The sequence below is a fragment of the Manis pentadactyla genome, chromosome 15, assembly GCF_030020395.1.
Source record: "Manis pentadactyla isolate mManPen7 chromosome 15, mManPen7.hap1, whole genome shotgun sequence".
Classification (NCBI taxonomy): Eukaryota; Metazoa; Chordata; class Mammalia; order Pholidota; family Manidae; genus Manis; species Manis pentadactyla.
The window spans coordinates 36,806,316-36,827,022 of record NC_080033.1 but is presented as its reverse complement, the minus strand read 5'-3'; the positions used below and the strand labels follow the sequence as shown (position 1 = coordinate 36,827,022).

General features: G+C 40.6%; 1 protein-coding gene across 5 annotated transcripts in view; it reads left to right on the top strand.

Annotated features, from left to right (window-relative positions):
* The window catches only part of LOC118909988 (nuclear receptor coactivator 5-like), a 53,894-nt gene that overhangs the window by 26,967 nt on the left and 6,220 nt on the right, over positions 1 to 20,707 (top strand). For 3 of the 5 annotated variants that reach the window (XM_036880779.2, XM_036880783.2, XM_036880782.2), the window contains 6 exons: positions 8,209 to 8,286; positions 10,809 to 10,891; positions 11,038 to 11,164; positions 14,536 to 14,735; positions 17,596 to 17,871; positions 18,755 to 18,949. In XM_036880779.2, coding sequence (XP_036736674.2) covers positions 8,209 to 8,286; positions 10,809 to 10,891; positions 11,038 to 11,164; positions 14,536 to 14,735; positions 17,596 to 17,871; positions 18,755 to 18,949 — 959 coding nt within the window. The remainder of the gene's footprint in view (positions 1 to 8,208; positions 8,287 to 10,808; positions 10,892 to 11,037; positions 11,165 to 14,535; positions 14,736 to 17,595; positions 17,872 to 18,754; positions 18,950 to 20,707) is intronic. The other 2 variants (XM_036880781.2, XM_036880784.2) reach the window with 2 other exon arrangements.

Genomic DNA, 20,707 nt, shown 5'->3' with positions numbered 1-20,707 from the left:
TCTTTACCAATCTGGGTTCCTTGTATTTCTTTGTTTTGTCTAATTGCCATGGCTAGGACCTCCAGTACTATGTTAAATAACAGTGGAGAGAGTGGGCATCCATGTCTAGTTCCCGATCTCAGAGGAAATGCTTTCAGCTTCTCGCTGTTCAATATAATGTTGTCTGTGGGTTTATCATAGATGGCCTTTATTATGTTGAGGTACTTGCCCTCTATTCCCATTTTGCTGAGAGTTTTTATCATGAATGGATGTTGAACTTTGTCAAATGCTTTTTCAGCATCTATGGAGATGATCATGTGGTTTTTGTCTTTCTTTTTGTTGATGTGGTGGATGATGTTGATGGACTTTCGAATGTTGTACCATCCTTGCATCCCTGGCATGAATCCCACTTGGTCATGGTGTATGATCCTTTTGATGTATTTTTGAATTCGATTTGCTAATATTTTGTTGAGTATTTTTGCATCTACATTCATCAGGGATATTGGTCTGTAGTTTTCTTTTTTGGTGGGGTCTTTGTCTGGTTTTGGTATTAGGGTGATGTTAACTTCATAGAATGAGTTTGGGAGTATCCCCTCCTCCTCTATTTTTTGGAAAACTTTAAGGAGAATGGGTATTATGTCTTCCCTGTATGTCTGATAAAATTCCGAGGTAAATCCATCTGGCCCAGAGGTTTTGTTCTTTGGTAGTTTTTTGATTACCGCTTCAATTTCGTTGCTGGTAATTGGTCTGTTTAGATTTTCTGTTTCTTTCTGGGTCAGTCTTGGAAGGTTGTATTTTTCTAGGAAGTTGTCCATTTCTCCTAGGTTTCCCAGCTTGTTAGCATATAGGTTTTCATAGTATTCTCTAATAATTCTTTGTATTTCTGTGGGGTCCATCGTGATTTTTTCCTTTCTCGTTTCTGATACTGTTGATTTGTGTTGACTCTCTTTTCTTCTTAATAAGTCTGGCTAGAGGCTTATCTATTTTGTTTATTTTCTCGAAGAACCAGCTCTTGGTTTCATTGATTTTTGCTATTGTTTTATTCTTCTCAATTTTATTTATTTCTTCTCTGATCTTTATTGTGTCCCTCCTTCTGCTGACCTTAGGCCTCATCTGCTCTTCTTTTTCCAATTTTGATATTTGTGACATTAGACCATTCATTTGTGATTGCTCTTCCTTTTTTAAATATGCTTGGATTGCTATATACTTTCATCTTAAGACTGCTTTTGCTGTGTCCCACAGAAGTTGGGGCTTAGTGTTGTTGTTGTCATTTGTTTCCATATATTGCTGGATCTCCATTTTGATTTGGTCATTGATCCATTGATTATTTAGGAGCGTGTTGTTAAGCCTCCATGTGTTTGTGAGCCTCTTTGCTTTCTTTGTACAGTTTATTTCTAGTTTTATGCCTTTGTGGTCTGAAAAGTTGGTTGGTAGGATTTCAATCTTTTGGAATTTTCTGAGGCTCTTTTTGTGGCCTAGTATATGGTCTATTCTGGAGAATGTTCTATGTGCACTTGAGAAGAATGTATATCCTGTTGCTTTTGGATGTAGAGTTCTATAGATGTCTATTAGGTCCATCTGCTCTACTGTGTTGTTCAGTGCTTCCGTGTCCTTATTTTCTGCCCAGTGGATCTATCCTTTGGGGTGAGTAGTGTGTTGAAGTCTCCTAGAATGAATGCATTGCAGTCTATATCCCCCTTTAGATCTGTTAGTATTTGTTTCACATATGCTGGTGCTCCTGTGTTGGGTGCATATATATTTAGAATGGTTATATCCTCTTGTTGGACTGAGCCCTTTATCATTATGTAGTGTCCTTCTTTATCTCTTGTTACTTTCTTTGTTTTGAAGTCTATTTTGTCTGATATTAGCACTGCAACCCCTGCTTTCTTCTCACTGTTGTTTGCTTGAAATATGTTTTTCCATCCCTTGACTTTTAATCTGTACATGTCTTTGGGTTTGAGGTGAGTTTCTTGTAAGCAGCATATAGACGGGTCTTGCTTTTTTATCCATTCTGTTACTCTGTGTCTTTTGATTGGTGCATTCAACCCATTAACATTTAGGGTGACTATTGAAAGATATGTACTTATTGCCATTGCAGGCTTTAAATTCGTGGTTACCAAAGGTTCAAGGTTAGCCTCTTTAGTACCTTACTGCCTAACTTAGCTCGCTTATTGAGCTGTTATATACACTGTCTGGAGATTCTTTTCTTCTCTCCCTTCTTGTTCCTCCTCTTCGATTCTTCATATGTTGGGTGTTTTGTGCTGTGCTCTTTCTAGGAGTGCTCCCATCTAGAGCAGTCCCTGTAAGATGTTCTGTAGAGGTGTTTTGTGGAAAGCAAATTCCCTCAGCTTTTGTTTGTCTGGGAATTGTTTAATCCCACTGTCATATTTGAATGATAGTTGTGCTGGATACAGTATCCTTGGTTCAAGGCCCTTCTGTTTCATTGTATTAAATATATCATGCCATTCTCTTCTGGCCTGTAGGGTTTCTGTTGAGAAATCTGATGTTAGCCTGATGGGTTTCCCTTTATAGGTGACCTTTTTCTCTCTAGCTGCCTTTAACACTCTTTCCTTGTCCTTGATCTTTGCCATTTTAATTATTATGTGTCTTCGTGTTGTCCTTCTTGGATCCTTTCTGTTGGGGGTTCTGTGTATTTCCGTGGTCTGTTCGATTATTTCCTCCCCCAGTTTGGGGAAGTTTTCAGCAATTACTTCTTCTAAGATACTTTCCATCTCTTTTCCTCTCTCTTCTTCTTCTGGGACCCCTATAATACGGATATTGTTCCTTTTGGATTGGTCACACAGTTCTCTTAATATTGTTTCATTCCTGCAGATCCTTTTGTCTCTCTCTTTGTCAGCTTCTATGCGTTCCTCTTCTCTCATTTCAATTCCATCAATGGCTCTTGCATTCTATCCATTCTGCTTATAAACCCTTCCAGAGTTTGTTTCATTTCTGCGATCTCCTTTCTGGCATCTGTGATCTCCCTCCAGACTTCATCCCACTTCTCTTGCGTATTTCTCTGCATCTCTGTCAGCATGTTTATGATTCTTATTTTGAATTCTTTGTCAGGAAGACTGGTTAGGTCTGTCTCCTTCTCTGGTGTTGTCTCTGTGATCTTTGTCTGCCTGTAGCTTTGCCTTTTCATGGTGATAGGAATAGTCTGCAGAACTGGGACGAGTGACGGCTGGAAGGACTTCCCTTCTTGTTGGTTTGTGGCCCTCCTCTCCTGGGAGAACAGCGGCCTCTAGTGGCTTGTGCTGCGCAGCTGCGCGCAGACAGGGCTTCTGCTTCCTGCCCGGCTGCTATGGAGTTAATCTCCGCTGTTGCTGTCGGCGTGGCCTGGCTCGGGCAGCTACTCCAAAGTGGTGGAGTCGCGTTGGAGGGGGAGCGGCTGGGAGGGTATTTATCTCCGTAAGGGGCCTCCTTGCTCCCTGCAGCCTAGGAGTTAGGGTGCCCAGAGATTCCCGGATTCCCTACCTCTGGATTAAGTGTCCCGCCCTGCCCCTTTAAGACTTCCAAAAAGCACCCACGAAAACAAAACAACGACCACCAAAAAAAAAAAAAAGTTTTTTTAATTAAAAAGAAAAAAAAAGGTGGTCGCTCGTTTTTCTTTATTCTCTGGTGCCAGCCTCAGGCCTCTGCTCACCGGTCTTGCTGCCCTGTTTCCCTAGTATTGGGGTCCGTATCCCTTTAAGACTTCCAAAAAGCGCTCGCCAAAACAAAACAGCAGAAAAGCAAAAAAAAGAAAATGGTCGCTCGCTTTTCTTATGTCCTCTGGCGCCTGGCCTCCATTGCCCACTCACTGTTCTTGCTGCCCTGTTTTCCTAGTATCCAGGGCCCTGCACTCTGGCCCGGATGGCTGGGCCTGGGTGTTCGGCATCCTGTGCTCCGTCTCCCTCCTGCTCTGCCTATTCTTGTCCCGCTAGGAGTTGGGGGGATGGGAGCTCGGCTCCCGCCGGGCCAGAGTTTGTATCTTACCCCCTTCGCGAGGCGCTTGGTTCTCTCAGGTGTGGATGTGGTCTGGATATTGTCCTGTGTCCTCTGGTCTTTATTCTAGGAAGGGTTGTCTTTGTTATATTTTCATAGATATATGCTGTTTTGGGAGGAGATTTCCGCTGCTCTACTCATGCTGCCATCTTCCGCCCCTCTCTCAACATTGTTATTTCTTATCTTTTTGCTAGTAGCCATTCTGACTGGTGTAAATAGCCATTCTGACTGGTGTGAGGTGATATCTCATTGTGTTTTGATTTGCATCTCCCTGATGATTAGTGATATGGAGCATCTTTTCATGTGTCTGTTGGCCATCTGTATGTCTTTTATTGGTTTTTTAGAGTATCATGGAAGTACATCTGACTTTGGTTCGTTTGTGTCCTTTGACAGTGCCATGTTGCTACTCTTTTCCTATTTCCGGAGGCTTGATTGAAATTTCTCCAGAGGAGTGTTAAAATTCAAATTGTTTTCAGTGAATTTGAAATTATGATGGAACTTCTAAGAGTAGATGCTTAAAAATCTTTTTAATTTTAAAATTTATCCCCAATGGGTCCTACCCTGAGAACTTAATAGATCAGCTGTCTAATAAGTTGAGGTAATTGAGATACAACAGTAAAAAGTTAAAAATAATCGTACCACCATTCCTGGAGGCTTTGGGAGTGACATGTACATTTAATTTGAAATTGTGAGGAAAGTATTTTGATGGACTCTCTTTCCATAAGTCTGTAAGGTTCTCTCCATGTGAGGACACAAGAATCTGTGTGATTTCTGACCAGTGCTAAAACTTGAAATACAGTGAAACCTACTGGTGTTAAAGAAGAAAAAAAATGAAGCAGGAAGGAGGGATTGGGCTTTTTTTCAGCTTTATCAATGTATAATTACTGATATGTGATATTGATGTACAATAATACACTGCATATATTTAAAATACACAATTTGAGTTGTGACATGTGGTTGTCAGACCAGCATTACAATCAAGATCATGAATATAACTATCACCTGCCAAGTTTTTATATTCCTCTTTGATATTCCCCTTTCCAGGCAACAATTGATCTGTCACTTTAATCGCTATGTGTAGATTAATTTGCATTTTCTAAAATTTTACATAAATTTGTATATATTATATATAATTTCAAGTAAGTTATTTAAATGGGATCATATAGCACATACTCATTTTTTGGAGGGGAAATTTGTGGTTTCTTTCAGCATAGTTATTTTGAGGTTCATCCATATTGTTGGGTGGACTGATACTTCATTTCTTTATTGCTGAGTAATGCTCCATTTTATGGTACTATGGACTGAATTGTGTTCTGTAACTCATATGCTGATGCCCTAACCCCCAGTGTGACTGCAGTTGAAGATAGGGCTGGAGGTGATTAAGAGGAAATGAGATCAAAGGGTGGGGTCCTAATACAGTTAGACTGGTGGTCTTATAAGAAAAAGAAGAGAGGGAGATCTCTCTCCATGTGCACAGATTGAAAAAAGGCCATGTGAGGACACAGCAAGAGGCCATCTATAAGCCAGAACTCGACCGTGTGACCTCCCAGTCCAGACTCCAGCCTCCAGAATTCTGATAAAATAAATTTCTGTTGTTTTAGCCTCTCAGTCTATGATATTTTGTTACGGCAACACGAGGAGGCTAAGACATATGGATACTCCACAATTTGCTTTTTTATTCACCTGTTGATGGACATTTCCAGTTTTGGGCTATTAAAAATAAAGCTGCTGTGAGCACTGTGTACAGGTCTTTGTAGACATGTATTTTCATTTTTATTGGCTAAATATCTAGGAGTGGACTGGCTGGAGCATGTATGTTTTACTTTTCAAGAAACTGCCAAACTGTTTTCTGAGGTGATCATACCATTTTACATTCCCACCAGCAGTAAAAGAGAGTTCTGGTTCCTTTACATCTCACTCTTAAGGCTTGACTTTTGAATTGCTCTTCCTTAGGGGGTCCTCCCAGATGTGTGGCACAGGGCTCTTCTGCTGTAACCTGGCCTGGAGAGGCGTGGGCAGGCAGCTATTTCAGGAGCCTGTCCTTTTACACTTATGTTCTCAAATGAGAATTTTTTATGCCTATGTGAATTTACTTTACATACAAATATAGAATGTCTTGGTATCTTTATCCCTTTTACATGTCTTTCCATTGCTTTTCCTAATATTTTTTACTGGCAGACTTCTTGAGTTAAGCCCAGAGTTCCTGGGCAATGAGGTATTGAAAGGGTTTTAGAGTCAGACAGACTTGAATTTGAATTTGGGCATTACAGCTTAGCTGTGTGACAAGTCATATGACTGGAGCCTCAGTTTCCTCATCTGTTTTTAAAAAGTGTGGTTGGGGAGGTTGATATTCCTCACCTTGCATGGTTGTTTCAAGGTGTAAATGTAATGCATTGAAAATATCTTCATTGACTGTCTGGGGAACTGTGTTTATTTCCCAAGACATATTTGTAATTCTAAGTTCCATTTTCTGTTTGACAGTGGTTGACATATGACCAACTGAGTGAATAGGAGAGGAACTGGTTTTAATGGTACCACCAGTTAGAGGGAGTCCACAGAGTATGACAACATACAGTGTCATAGCCAGGCCTTAGGGTGACCTAGCAATGTTTAATAATGTCCAAGCCTTACTTTGGTCATTTGCATTGTAATACGCTGTATTTCCTGTGTGTACTTATGTACTTCCACAAAGGCAGTTCCTGCTGAGTATTAATTCCTCTAGATAGCCCATTCTGGAATCACCAGCCTCTAGGATATTTAGGGGCTGTTTTTAGAAGACTAGGAACACGTGACTCCCAGAGGGCTGTTTCTCAGGCTTCTGGGATCCTAGCTGGTGTATGTGCCTGCCTTTCTCTATGCTTGCACTGCACTATTTGAACTCAGGCCTTTTGGCCTGCCGAATCCTTTGTCCAGCTGGCTGAGGTGCATTAAGAGTGCATAGTACCTTCCCTCCCGTGAAGAAATGGGAAGTTACTCTTTGATGGCTGGGCCAGACTGTTCATCTGATGTTACTGGAGTTTGATAGGTCTTGAAAGGAGTTTCAAGTAAGTCAGGTGGTTGACATTAGCATGGCCAGGTAGGTTGGAGCAGAAAGGGCAAGGGAAATGGGAGGTCCCAGAGAGGCAGAAAGTGTGGGTAATCAGTAGGCATGGGATTGGTTTTGCCAGGTGAGGGTGTCTGGAGGCCTTCTCTCTGCTGCCTGACCACTGGGTTCCAAGTATCCTGCAGTGTTTCTCCATAGAGCCGGCTGGCTTTCTTGGCATCATTCGGTCTAGTTGCTAGGAAGCTGAATAAGGCAAATGCAACTTCCTTTTGACTTACTCACATTGAACCATCTGCTTATTCCTTCTCATGGCCTTCAAACTTGGCTAGGATCTTTGGGAAGAGCGTCGAGTGGAGCATCTGTGCTCCTTATCCTTTTTGGAAATGGAATGCTTTCTAATAACTCTTTAACCCTCTCGGTTCAAATTCGAGTAGTTAATCTTGCTGAGCCTCTGTTTTTTTCAGTAAACAATTTGGAGCAGGCATTTTCCTCTTAGGTTGTGCCTTTTATTTTTGTCTTCGATTTAGATCACATTACTTGTTAACCACACACAAGGAGGATAGTGTCTGTGTATGTCAAAATGCATTTTTTGGCATGTAAATATAACAGTAGTCTTAATCAAGGATTGTTAATACTTGAAATTGATGCACACAAACGATGTAGTCATTTTCTTGCATAAGCTTCATTATGGAGGTAGTGTCAGATATATTGAAGGTGGCAGACAAACCATGAAAACTTATGGTGATGTTAGTGGAATAGCTAGCAAAGCTTTAACAACAACAACAAAAAAACAGTGATTTAAAAAAAAATTATTTCAATTACCAACCACCACCAGTATCACATACTTACTTTTAGGTTAGTTCCATTACCTTGTGCAAGTCAGATTCAGTATGTTGGAGCCCCTTGCTGCTGGTGAGCTCAGAATCCTGGGCTCTTGTGAGAGAGCTTTGCCTTCAGTTGTCAACTGTGCAAAAGCAGTCAAGCAAACAAACTAGACAAAAGTAGATAAAGGCATTACAGAATAGTGTAGCGGTTCTGAGGGGAAAAAGTCATGAGAAAAGCCATTGTTTGAGTTTTTAAAACGCAGTTTAACTGGAGATTAAATCACCTTTGAGTCTGGCAGAACTGTGGAAACTAATGTATGGACTATGGGAAATGATTTCTTCTTAAGTGTAATTTTGTCTTTGTTGGTTTTTTAGCAGTAAACCATATAAACATTTTCTGCCGACATATTCTCCCCAAGAGGGTTACTTAAAGGAGAGTGAAGACGTGCAAAGGTAAAACTTTATTGTTGTGGCTCAATTTGCTAAAAGCTTTAGTAGTAATTTAGATGTGCTCTTACTGTGCAGACTTATGTGTTTGTTAAAATAGATGTCATTAATATTTGCTTTTTGGGAAGTCTCTCAGGTCAACTTGATCATATTAAGTCATTGTGCTTTTAACTTTTACTGTGTAATAGTCATTTAGACTCTTGTAACTAAAGCAGCTCTCCAGACTGAAGGGCCTTTTCTTTGTGGACCTTCCCAGTCAGCTCTACATGGGTAGCCCACTTTGTGGGTTATCTGTAGCAGGCCCTAGACTCTTTTCCTCCTCACCTCCTCACTGTTATGTGCTACCATCTAACCACTGGTATATGCTCAAAAATGCAAATTTATTTAATTATGAGAAAAGTCAGTACTCCAGAGGCAAGTATCAGTCACTTGAAAGTTGTTTTTTTTTTTACCTAAGGAATGAATAAATAGATGAATAGATGTAAAAGTATCTGATCATAAAAAGTGAAAATCTGTTTTCAGAATTCTTCAAGTTTTTTTCCTTGTTTTTAAGTTAAATGGCTCAGACTGGTATATTGTTCTGGAACTTGCTTCTTTCACTTAATGATATATCATGGAGGATTGTTCATCGTCATTGTTTTTGGCCACTGTGTAGTATTCCAAAGTATGTAAATCAATTTTGAAGGTTATATATTTAGTTTACGCTGTCTTGTACATTCAGCAGAGGCTTTCTTCTGTATAACTCAGTAGATAAATCAACATGGCAGTTGAAGATTCTTGCCTTGGATCTACCTCTGCAGTTTGGGTAAAAGCAGTTTTCCTTGAAATGTATTTGAATTGATTTTTATATGTATGAACTTTGACAGGGCCTCTCTCTTGCCTGCATTAAAAATGAGATTTGTGTCAGATTGGATTAATAATTCAAAATTGAAAAATGCTTTCCTCAACTGCAGAAGCACTTGGAAGTATAGAATTTAGGAGTGACTGTTAATGGAGGTTTCTCTCAGGTAACATTTCCTGAAAATGAGACAGAATGCTTGCATAGTTAGGTGATCTTCTGAAGATGAGATTTTCTTAGCCCTGGTCTGAAAGAAAGCTAAAGGCAGAGATGGGTCATAATGGCTTACATCTCTTGAGGGCCTGCTCTGCATCAGGCACTGTTCTAAGGCTTTCCTGGTATTAACTAATTTAATCCTCATATTAATGTTTGAAGGTAGGTTCCCTGAACATTGCCATTTTACAGGTGAGGAAGCTGAGGCATGTGATATTAAATAACTCGTTCAGGCCTACCCAGTTAGTTAGTGACAGAGCTGAGATTCAGAAACAGGCAGTTGCAATTTCAACATCAGACTGTACCTTTCCTGGGTGAAAGGTACAGCTTTTGGGGCACCTCCCAGCCTGCCCTAATTACTTACATGGTGTCAGTGGGGGAGTTTACACACCACTTCATTCAAAGAAAGTATATAACCTTTGAAGGAAAGCCAGCAAGGGCACAGTATAGCAAGGGTTAGAGAAAGCTGGCCTCTTGAAGAATGGGCTCTGGAGTAAATGGGCAGTGTGTCAGAGACATTAGACAAGAGACAGCCTGCTTGGGTGAGAGAAACTTGCAGGTGCAGCTCAGGATTCTCAGGGCAGTAGGGAAGGCACGAATTCAGGCGAAAGCTTTGCATCTAAAAGTCTGGAGGTACGTCTCTGCTCTGTCAGGAGGTTGGATGTGGACAGGAACCTCGATGAAAACCATACAGGGTCAAAGCAAGGGATCTGTGCTTATTGGCAGCTTGCTGAATAATGGCCAAATGGTTTGACCGAGCATGTTCTGTGGCCATTTCATCATGCAGCATGATGCCTCTGGTGAGAAAACAGCCAATTGCTGCCTGCCGAGGTGGTTCTCTTCCTGGCAGGACATTCCTTGTGGACAGAAACATTGGTGTCTGGCTGCTGGGGAGCCGCAGTAAAAATGCCTGATTTAGGGTACCTAGTGCATCTAATTCCCCTTTTCTTCTGTTAAATCACAGCAAAGGGGACTACTTTAGATGGCTAATAGATTAACCAGCATCTGTGCACTATTTTGCATGCCTTTAGCAAGGGAAAACAGCTTGCTCACAGGAGCAGTAGATGTTTAGGAGTAAAGTGAGCAGATCTTGTTGATTCAGTTTTTAACCCATATTCAGTGAAGACCTTCTTATGCCCCTTCTCTAAAAGATGAACACTTCAGATAAAATTATCTCATATTAAACACCTTAAATTATGAATTTCTCTCTGTCCATATCTGAGTTTTACTTGACAAAGATCAGTGGCTCCATATATATTTTTCATCATAACAGGCAAGAAAGGAATGAATGGGAATGGGGAGAGACTCATAAAGTTCTGAAATGAGAACAGATTATTGAACACCACTTTATTCTTAAGTAGACACACCACTTTTTTAGGTGCCTACATATTGTGCTAGGTAAGCTGGTATTTATTTTTTGCCTTTTGGGAGAGAAACTGTATTTGCACAAACTATAATGTTTTCATGCATTCAACAGCATTAAAGAATTATTGCAGAATGTGGCTGATTATTCAAAAGGGAATGAAGATAACCATGAGCGATACCAGTATTCTGAGTTAGGTAAGAGTCTTGTTGAGATTCTTATATTTTCCTTATCTCTTCTTTAGAGAGGTGCTGTCTTTCATTTGCAGTTTTGTAAGAAACCCTGAAAACCTTTAGTGATTCTTCAGGCCTTACAAAAGCATGAATGCATCAATATTTTTCAGATGATACCAGTGGCAGGGATGCATGGAAAGAGGGGCTTTTCCAGCACTTCTATCAAGTGATTAAGAAAGAGCGTGATCGAGAGAGGCCTTCAGATTGCATTATTGTTTCTACTGACAAAGCACAGAGGTAGATTTATTTCTTTTTAGCATGTCAAATGAGATTGTGTACAAACCGAATAATTAAGTGTTCAGTCCTACATACACAAGTCACTGAGAGTTGAGACCGTCATAATGCTCTGTTAGAACACTACTTTATGAATTATAAGAATTATGCTTTTGGTTTTACCATTTAACTGATGGCAGGGGCAGCCCATGGATGGGGAGACTTTTCTGAAGATTACTGTCCGATTTAGCTTTTCTGTATTGCTTGAGTTTTCTACAATGAGCACCTGTCAATTTTATAATTAAAAAAAACAAAAACAAAGCTATTTTCAAGGTTGGGTTCCATGTGCCAGTCACTATTCTAGGCTCTAGGGATACTTTAGTGCACATAGCAGACAAGCCCCTACTTTGGGCACTGACAGTTTAGTACAGTATACTGTAAAGCTGGCCTGACTGATCTTTCAGAGGATTCCTCTCATCTCTTAACTGCTTGCTGAATTCCTCTCAGCCTTCAGTCTATGCTGTTTTCTCTTTAATGCAGTATGCCTGTTTCTCTTTCTCCACCTGCCTAACTCACGTGGGCCACATAAGCACAATTGCAGAAGTCTTCCTTGCTGCTCCTGCCCTCTTGGCTGTGTTCAGCTTGTCCTCTGAGTCCATGTAGTGCTCTGAACTCGCATACCAGTGGCTGGCACTTGAGGGCAGACAGGGACTTAATATGTGAAGATTACTGTGTCTCTGGATTATGTCGGGTTTCATAGTGCTTGGCAGATAACCTGGCATGTAGACAAAAGTTTGGTTGGAGGCATGCACACTGACTCTGGGCTGGGTACTGAGTCAGTGCTACTAAAGATCTGGACGTGATGAGAACTGATGATTCCTGAACAGGAGACAAGGCATACACAAAACATAGCTCATCTTAAGGCAGCATTGGACTTCTCACTTTATCTTAAATGCAATCTTAAAGTGGCTCAGAATTTCTATTCTGTGGTATCTATTTTATATATAGAAGTTTATTTTATTTGTAGATAACATCTTCACTCCAAGTTTGTGAAAACAGAATTGTAACTCCTTCTTACTTGGAGTCATAGCACAGGGAGGATGGCAGAGGCCAACTCCTTTTACATTTGAAAATCATGGGATCTCCTTTAATAACTGAAAGACAATCAGACATGCCCTGAACTGTTTGATCAGGTAGTATAGTTCAAACCAGTTTTGAACCCAGAGGCAATAAAGACTCAGCATGCATGGTAGCTTTGTTTTTCCTCAGCATTTAGCAACTTTAGTACAATATTCTGCATCAACCAGGGAAACTACTTTCATCTTTGACTAGATTGGCTTTCTCAAAACTTGTAGCAAGCATCACATGTGACCTGTAGCATCTTGTACTTCTTTTAGAACTGTGACTGACTCCAGCTGCAGTTCAGCTTCCACAACCCTGATATTTTTGCCCCTTTCACGTCTCCAGAGCCAGGCAGACTGGTATTAATTTGAGTGCAGTGTTTTGTGGTAGAGAAGAGTACTGGAGACTGCTTTTCTTCTCCCCCTCCATCTGGAGTGGTGTTCAGAAACTGCTCCTCAGATGTTACCCAGCCTCTGTCTGGCATTCACAGTTCTGGCATTTAGCCATGGATTGGGACCCTCGGTGGATGTAGTTTAGGAACCCCTCTGCCATGTGTAGTCTGCCTCTGCCAGGAAATCTGTGAACTAGGCCATGCCGCTTGTTCTGCTGCCACTTGGATGTTGGAAAGATTTGTAGTGATATATATAAGTTGGCTAATTCAATCCTTTATACTCTGAAACAGTAATTAATCTGCAAATCATATCCTCCAATGTGAATTATTATTGTGACTGTTTTGACTGATGGGCTCTCACTCTGTAAATGGAAATCATGTCTTGGTTATCTTGTTTTTCTCTTGAATTTATTTTCTGAAGTCATCCATACTCTCCTGAACTGACAGAAAAGCATTTTTCCTGCTATCATATTAATTTTTAATTCACAAAACATACATTTAATATGTACCTGTCATATATATATAAAGCTCTGCTAGACACACTGAGAAACATAAAGGTAATTAAGGAACAATTCCTGTTTGTACCACATGCAGACTAATAAGATAAAACCTATACATAAATAACAAGTGGAAGATGGAATATGCTAAGAGTTGTTTCTGCTCTAAGCAGGGTAGCCATAGGAGGAAGAGTAGGCCACCAGAGGTCCAATGAGGTGAATCAAGGAGGTTCCAGGTGATCATGTCATTTGAGCTGGGCCTCTGAGGTGAGGACTGCAAACAGAAAGGCAAGGAAGGCACAGTTGGAAGAAGTGTGTGGAGAGTTGACTATCTAGAGATAACAAGCAATAGGATGTTTGAAGTTCAGGAGTTTCCAAAACCTAGTAAGACCCATTGGAGCCAGGTCTTGCCAGGACTTTGAAAGCTAGGATAAGTTTAGGGTGCTGAGTAGGGCCTGTGGCTTTTTTGAAAGCTGCACTTGGAACAAGGTCACACAGAGACTGGAGTGTAGGGTGGGTTGGACTGGGAAAAGAAACTGAGGACAGAAGATAGGTAGGAGGCCTTTGCAGGTTTCTAAGCAAGTATTAGGTAGGAATGGAAGCATAAGCCCAAAGGAGAGATCTGGGACAGAGTTTCTGGGACTTGAGGACTGAGGCTAAGAAAATAGGAGATGTGATGACTCTGGGTTTTGATCCAAGCTTAGTTACAGGACTGAGATGGTTAACTCCAGTATCACCCATTTACTCTTAACAAAGGAATTGTCTCAGAGGTAATGAACTCAACAAGCATTGGTCTATCTCAGTGACTAATTGTAAATGGGCATTTTCTCATCTTTCTGAAGATAGTAGTTTCATTTGTTCTTTAAAACAGTCTTACATTTTCTTTCATGGTCTTTAAATTGAAATGACATCATCAAATAACACTTGAGTGATTCCATTTTGAAAAATGCTGGCCACATTCATGATGCTTACCCTTTGTATCATGCCACACAAAAACATGGCTTTGACACACTCTGCTTTCTTTATGAAATTACAAACATAGTCGTAAGAGGGCTAAGTTTTTGAAAAAGTGAGTTTCCTTTTGGTCAGAGTTGCCACCTGTTCTCTTAACTGATTCCATCAGACAGGTAACATACTTTTGAATGTTTTCAGGATATCTAAGAATGAAAGCATGTTGTAGGGCATGCATGTTTTTTTTAACGAATATGGTATTTTCCACCTCACTTACTCAAATACAGTAAAAATACAGTCTCTCACCCCTCACTTACTTAAATGTATGGTGCATCAGAGTACCTATGGAACAACTGCTCAGTGACATAGATTTTCCTTCTTTTGTTTGATTGAAAGTAACCGACCTTTTTCTTGTATGTGTGTGTTTTTTTAAGGGAATATGCAATAGCCATAGGTCATCGGTTGCAGGATCATGGCCTCGTGGTGGAAATGATTCACCTTACCACTGTGTCGGGTCTGTCACGAGCACTCCAGGAAGTTAAAGATGATGGATCCCCATTTTGTATTCTTGTTGAACAGTCTAACGTAAACCTTTCCTCTTGCACTCTAATTGTGCTTCGTGAGTCTATCAAAAGTAAGTTTAGCTCAATCTAGAACTGTCACTTCAAATAGATCCTGCTTTAAAAATGTAATATTTTTTCTTTGTATGCTGGCACACTGTGAAGGTTCACCTTGGTCAGTAACTAAACTGGATATAGTTGAGGAAAAATGACTTGAATAGGTATTACGAAGTATTCTGTGTATTAGAGATCATTGAAACTTAAATTGTCTTCATTGCTTCTTAAGAATCCAAAACACCTCTTCTAAAATATTATATAACCAATTCAGTTTTCCTGTATAGAACTTTTGACCAAATCTTACCACCATCTTTTCTACCCTTAGTGGTAAGTCTAAAAGACTCTAGTCATCTCTGGCATGCCCATAGACTGGCTCTCTTGCTAAATTTGCCTATTTTAAGGTATCACAAACATTTCCTTACTACTCTCACCAGAGTGCACAAAAATGATCTCTCTTTCCCTCCCCAAAATACACAGACTTGGGTAGCTGCACATCCTCATCTCCCTCCTGGTCAGAGCTGCTGCTTCAGTGGGGCGGGCACTGCCATGTGGAGGGCTCCCCAAGCAACTCACTGAGAATTATACCTAGATAAGTGTAGGTGTTCTGGTCCTCTTGTCTTTGCAGGAGATCTTGGTACTGTTCTATTCAATCCAGTCATACTGAATTCCTCCTGTGTGCTGGCCCTGTACAACATGGCAGGCTGTCCCTGCTACCTTTCTCTGCCCGGGTGAGCAACAGCCAGGCGGGAGGCGGGCTTCTCCAGTAGGCTCTGTAGTGCCCGTTTCAGCCTGAGTCTCCTCAGCAGTGAGGGTTTCCATTGCTAAGTCAGAAGAGAGCTACTGTTTCCTTGGGCAGAGACCTTAAAGAACACTAGTAGCTGGACTTACATTCCACCTACAGCTCTGGAGCCTGCATAGAAATCAGTGTAGGATAGATTGCTCTATTATCCACCCAAGATACTGGGTCTGAAAAGACAATTAGTGAAGAACACTTGCTTTTCATCCTCCTGGGAGTGGCAGGACATCTTTTATTCCAACCATCCCGTTTGCTTTGCTTCTGTGAGGTCACCCACACCCTCCTGGCCAAATCTTGCTTAGAACTGTTCTCAAGAGTATGAAACTGCTGTTTTTCTAGGCATAGAAAATTTCTAATTCATTTTAAATAGTAAGAGTAAACCACATTTATATCGTACATAAGTTCTGAAAATGTAAAAGAAAGTGCATACTTTAAAAAATTACAAATACCAATCACCTAGGGTCGGGGTGGGGAACAGTATAATTTGAACAGATCGCAGAGGACTAATCATATCTGGTTACTTAGATGTTTTCATTCATGCAAGATCACTTAGGAAATGATCACTAAACTAAGTAAGTTGAAAGATTTATTGAATACTAAAATATCTTTAAAAATCAGCACTACTTCAAAAAAGCATATAATCTGTTTTTCACATGTTACAAATCAGAAGACAATTTCTTTTGCACATCCAGAATAATATTAATAGGTACATACTTCATTTCCCATCCCTGAACTCAGATCATAAGTAAAAAGAACACTTTGTTTTTTCCATAAGTTACATCTATTTTAGCAAAATTTGTCTTATCTGGGCTCTCTTTCACAGTGCTTTATAGCCAAGAGATTGTTTTATACCTTGCATGCAACCTTTGTTTAGAAGCATGTGGAGCTACATTGCAGAGGCAAACATTTAAAATAGTCAAACGGTGAAACTTTAGCACCTGAAGACATATATGTATATTTCTTCCTAAATGTAATCTTAATAAACATAGTTTAAGAGTTAGCCAAATACTGTAATCCCTACTATAGCCCTGTAGTAGTGCCCCATGGATCATAAATTGGTTCAGAAGCTAATATATAGAACATATAGAGCAAGACAGGATAGGGGCCTTCCATCTAAAATCAAACTTTTATTAACTTTTATTCTCAGTAGATAAGCCTAGGAGAGATCAGAAAACACCTGTGCATTTGACAATACCCATTAAATTATGTAAAAGCTGCTCTTGATATCTAGAATTTATTTTATATGTAATATTTGGGGCCTAGAGCACTCTTTATCTGATTTGAGGAGGCTTTTAACATGGTTTAAGGTCCCATAGGCCTGAGTCAAAGACTGCAGAGTTGCATGGAGGATGTGGGTTACTCCTCATGCAGCAGTGACAGAGCCTGGACACCATGCATCGCATGTATCTGTTTGCCTTTTATTCAGGTATGGCATACACAAAGTTACAAGATAGACACTGAAAGGTGTGCAGTGAAGAACAGCAGCCCCTGCTTCACTCTTTTCTCACCTTCCCTCTGCTCTCTGAAAGATGCCTTCTCAGCTCCTGGTGGTTTCTTCCGTCAGTCAGGCTCATCTCAAGTTGCTTACCCTGATTGCTGGAACCAAATAAAACATCTTCACCTTTAGTTTGTTTTGTTTTGTTTTTTCACTTTCTGAGTACTCAGTGATGGTTGAAGTTGCATTCTGACTTTTTTAAAGCTATGTTTATTTAGTTGTAAGAATTTCCATTGACACATATGCCACATATTTCTTCTGTTTCTCGTCAGCTTAGCGTGAAGCTGTCCAATTGCAAAATGAGGGTTTGTGTGGAAACAGTAAATCAAGCTGCCACATGTTATAATTTTGAAATGGAATGTAATGTTTGATTTTGAAATTTGACAGAGCACCTACCGTTGGGGGTTCCAGTCTTTTGAATCAGTAAACAGTCCCATCTGTACCGAAGGGTGAGACAGTCTACCCAACATGTAGTTAGATTGGCTGTTACTTTCTTGTTGTTTTTTCCTCTTCTCTTTTTTGTAAATGTGTTTTAAAAGGAAGCAGAGCACCCATTTGTTGTAAACAGGCTGTTTCTTGTCCGTAGTACGTTGTCATATGCCCCTGGATGATGCCCTAGTGCTGGTGACTAAAGAACATAGGAGATTTTCGTCTAAATGGGAGCAGCAGGAACACGCTGGAATTTCTCTGAGGGCTGGAAATCTGGTAGATGACTTCCTAGCCCGGGAGTGCCTTACCAGCTACTCTGTCCCTTTGGGCGTTCGGCATCTTCTCTTCCTTTTGAATGAGGGAAAGCATTTGTTCAGGAATGAGTTGGACCTGCTCATGGACTACTTGAAGACCAGGAAAGAACTACTGGGAGGTATTTGGCACCATTCCTTTTCTTCCCCATTTTAAGCCCCAGAAAGCCCCTTTCTGCAAATCTATGTGTGAAGGAAAACTAAGGATTTTCATTTAGTTAAGAGAACATACTTCTGTAATATAAGGGTATCTGATTTGGACACATCTCAGATAGGAATACAATATTTTAATGTTTAACCTTTATAGATTAAAATGTTTCTTCTGAAGCTAAATTGTCTTTTGAACCAGACTTTTAACATATAGTTAAGATGACTTCTCTACATAGATGGACATGTAGGAAATAGTTACAGTTCACTATCATTTTACTTTTCTGATTTTTAAGTTTCAGGTTTTTGTTAGTTGAGACATTTTTAAGGTTACTTTTAAGTATGGGAAATGTGAAGAAGCAGTTCCTAAATCTTGAAGATTTTAAAGAGCATTCCAGCTTACAGGCCAAACTCCTTAGTTACTTTTTGGTTTGCTTGTTTTAAGTAGATGAGAAGAAAATAATAATAATTTGTCTCATAGGAAAAAAATAGCTGAAGTTATAGGACCATTTTAAAGCTTTAAAGAAATTGTTTATCTTAGAGGGGAATCCATAAACTTAAAACACAACAGTGTTGTTTCCTTTTTTTCCCCAAGTGCTTAATAACTTATTTATTTATAATTGAGATATATCACATTATATTATTTCAGGTATACAGCATAATGATCTGATACTTGTATATACTGTGTAATGATGACCACGATAAGTCTAGTTAAACACAACTATTTCTCTTTGATTATAGAAAATTTTAAGTCAGAAAAAGTGAAGATGTTCCTTGAATTCTCTGAGTTGTTCTTTGTACAGCTTGCTGGCATCTAGACTAGGCTTCTGCTCACCATTTGTTTTCTTTATTTTTCAGGCTTTGAGATGCCAGATCCTTTGGTTGCTAGTCATCATTCCTCATTTCAAGGCAGGAATACCCCCACGGTGGTTAAGCCACCTCCACTTCTTCCAACCCCTGGAAAGAGGTCCTTCCCAGGCCCTCATCCCCCAGTTCCTGTCAAGGCCCCTTTGCTAGGTGATAGGCCTAGAAGAGGTCTCCTTCCACTGCCAGGTCAGTGTTTCCCTCAAGGAATAAGATAAAGGAGTAGCAGTTCTGCTTCCACCAGAATTCCCCTGAGATAGCAGGACAGTTCTGAGCAATTGCAGGGTGTTGTCATATTTTTGAATGTTAAGATTTCAGAAGACCAGGAGAGACACTAGGGGTTTCAATGGGTGCCATTCCTCTTGAATGAGTTGCCTAAGTTTTCATACAGGGAGAACTGAGTTCTCATAATAAGCACTCTGAATTCAGTAGGGTTTTTGAGGCTTCTTTTCTGGGTAGTTGGTGCCAAATAGTATCTGACATCTGCCTAAAATGAGGTTGTATTATTGTGGACTTCTTCCATTGTAAGTGACAGGAACCCAACTCAGTTCACTTAAAATAAGAGGGAGACTTGGTTGGCTTACATAGCTGAAAATGCCCAGAGTTGACTAACTTCAAGGCCTCACCGATCCTGCCCCTCAAGAGGTGTTATCAGACATCCATCTTATACCTTTGGGAGGAGACCTGGGTGGATCTAACCACATGTGTACAGACTTCCAGTCAGCTCCATGCCCTACTCTATGATTCTTGGTATGCCAGTGTCTGAGCCTTTCTTGCCCTGGAGGGTAAGAGTTTTAACTCCTGTAGACACCTAGGAGTGGCTTCCTCCACTTAGTGCTCTTCTCTCTGTTCCTCATCTTCCAAGTGTCTGTTCATACACTCTTGTCTCCTCTGCTGTGCTTTTTGGATTGGCAGTGGGAGGAGAGAAGGAACTGGATGAGAGCACATTTTCAGTCTGCCATGTTAAAAAGAAGGTTGTCAGTGAAGTCTTTGTGGAAAGGTGGCTTTTCACCTGGGCCTTAAATAAAATTTGAATCTGGGGGTGCATTTGTGCATAATAGTCAAATATTGCTTTGGCCTCTTAAGTGAACAGGGATTATTTTAGCCAAAAATATTCCCTATGAAAGATTTCCACGCTGACTGTTACTGTGGATCAAAGTAGAGGGAATGTGCTCTCTTGCTTTGGTGGCTATACGTATACATGCCTTTTACTGGCAAGGGCAGTCTGTGTTAAAGATCCACAGCCTTGGGATGAGTGAGAGTGCAGTTCTGCATCTTCTCTGTTCCATCACACCTGTGCTTTCTTGCTGCCATGTCTTTGCTCCCTCCCTCCCTTCCTTCATCAGTGCTTACCCATTTCCATGGGCCTCAACCCACTCCCTTCCTGGGTCACCCACAGGCCCCTTCTTGCCACCTAGTCTTCCCTGCAAGAAGTGACTGAATTAAGGTGAGAAGCACTCGGGAAAAAAAATCTTTTTGCTCTGAATTGCTTCTCATCCTTGCTGTTAGTTTAAAAACAAAATTCTTTCAGACTTTCAAAATGGGCTGAGTGCATTTTCTTCAGGACCTTGGCACTAACTGAGAAAGTGTCCTGTTCATCAGGATGAGGCTTGTGCGGGCAGATTGACTGCCCAAGAGAGAAGCGACAGGGTGCTAGGCTGTGTGTCAGAGCTCTGTGTGCTGTGTCCAGGCCAGTGCTCTAGGTGGGAGCATGTTAGGCTCTCAGAAACAGAGTGCTTCTGGTATGTTAGTGGTCTGCCTTTTTGCCCTGAAGGTCCCCACTTTTAAGCACTGGGAGCCCCACTGGCTTGGATGTTTGAGAAAATGTGTTCTAAGTGTCAGAACATAACATTTTAAGCAAAACCCACTTGGAGAAGGTAAGGGTGGTAGACCAGGATGTTAGAACAGACCAAGGGATTGCAAACTTCTTAAAGGACCAGATAGTAA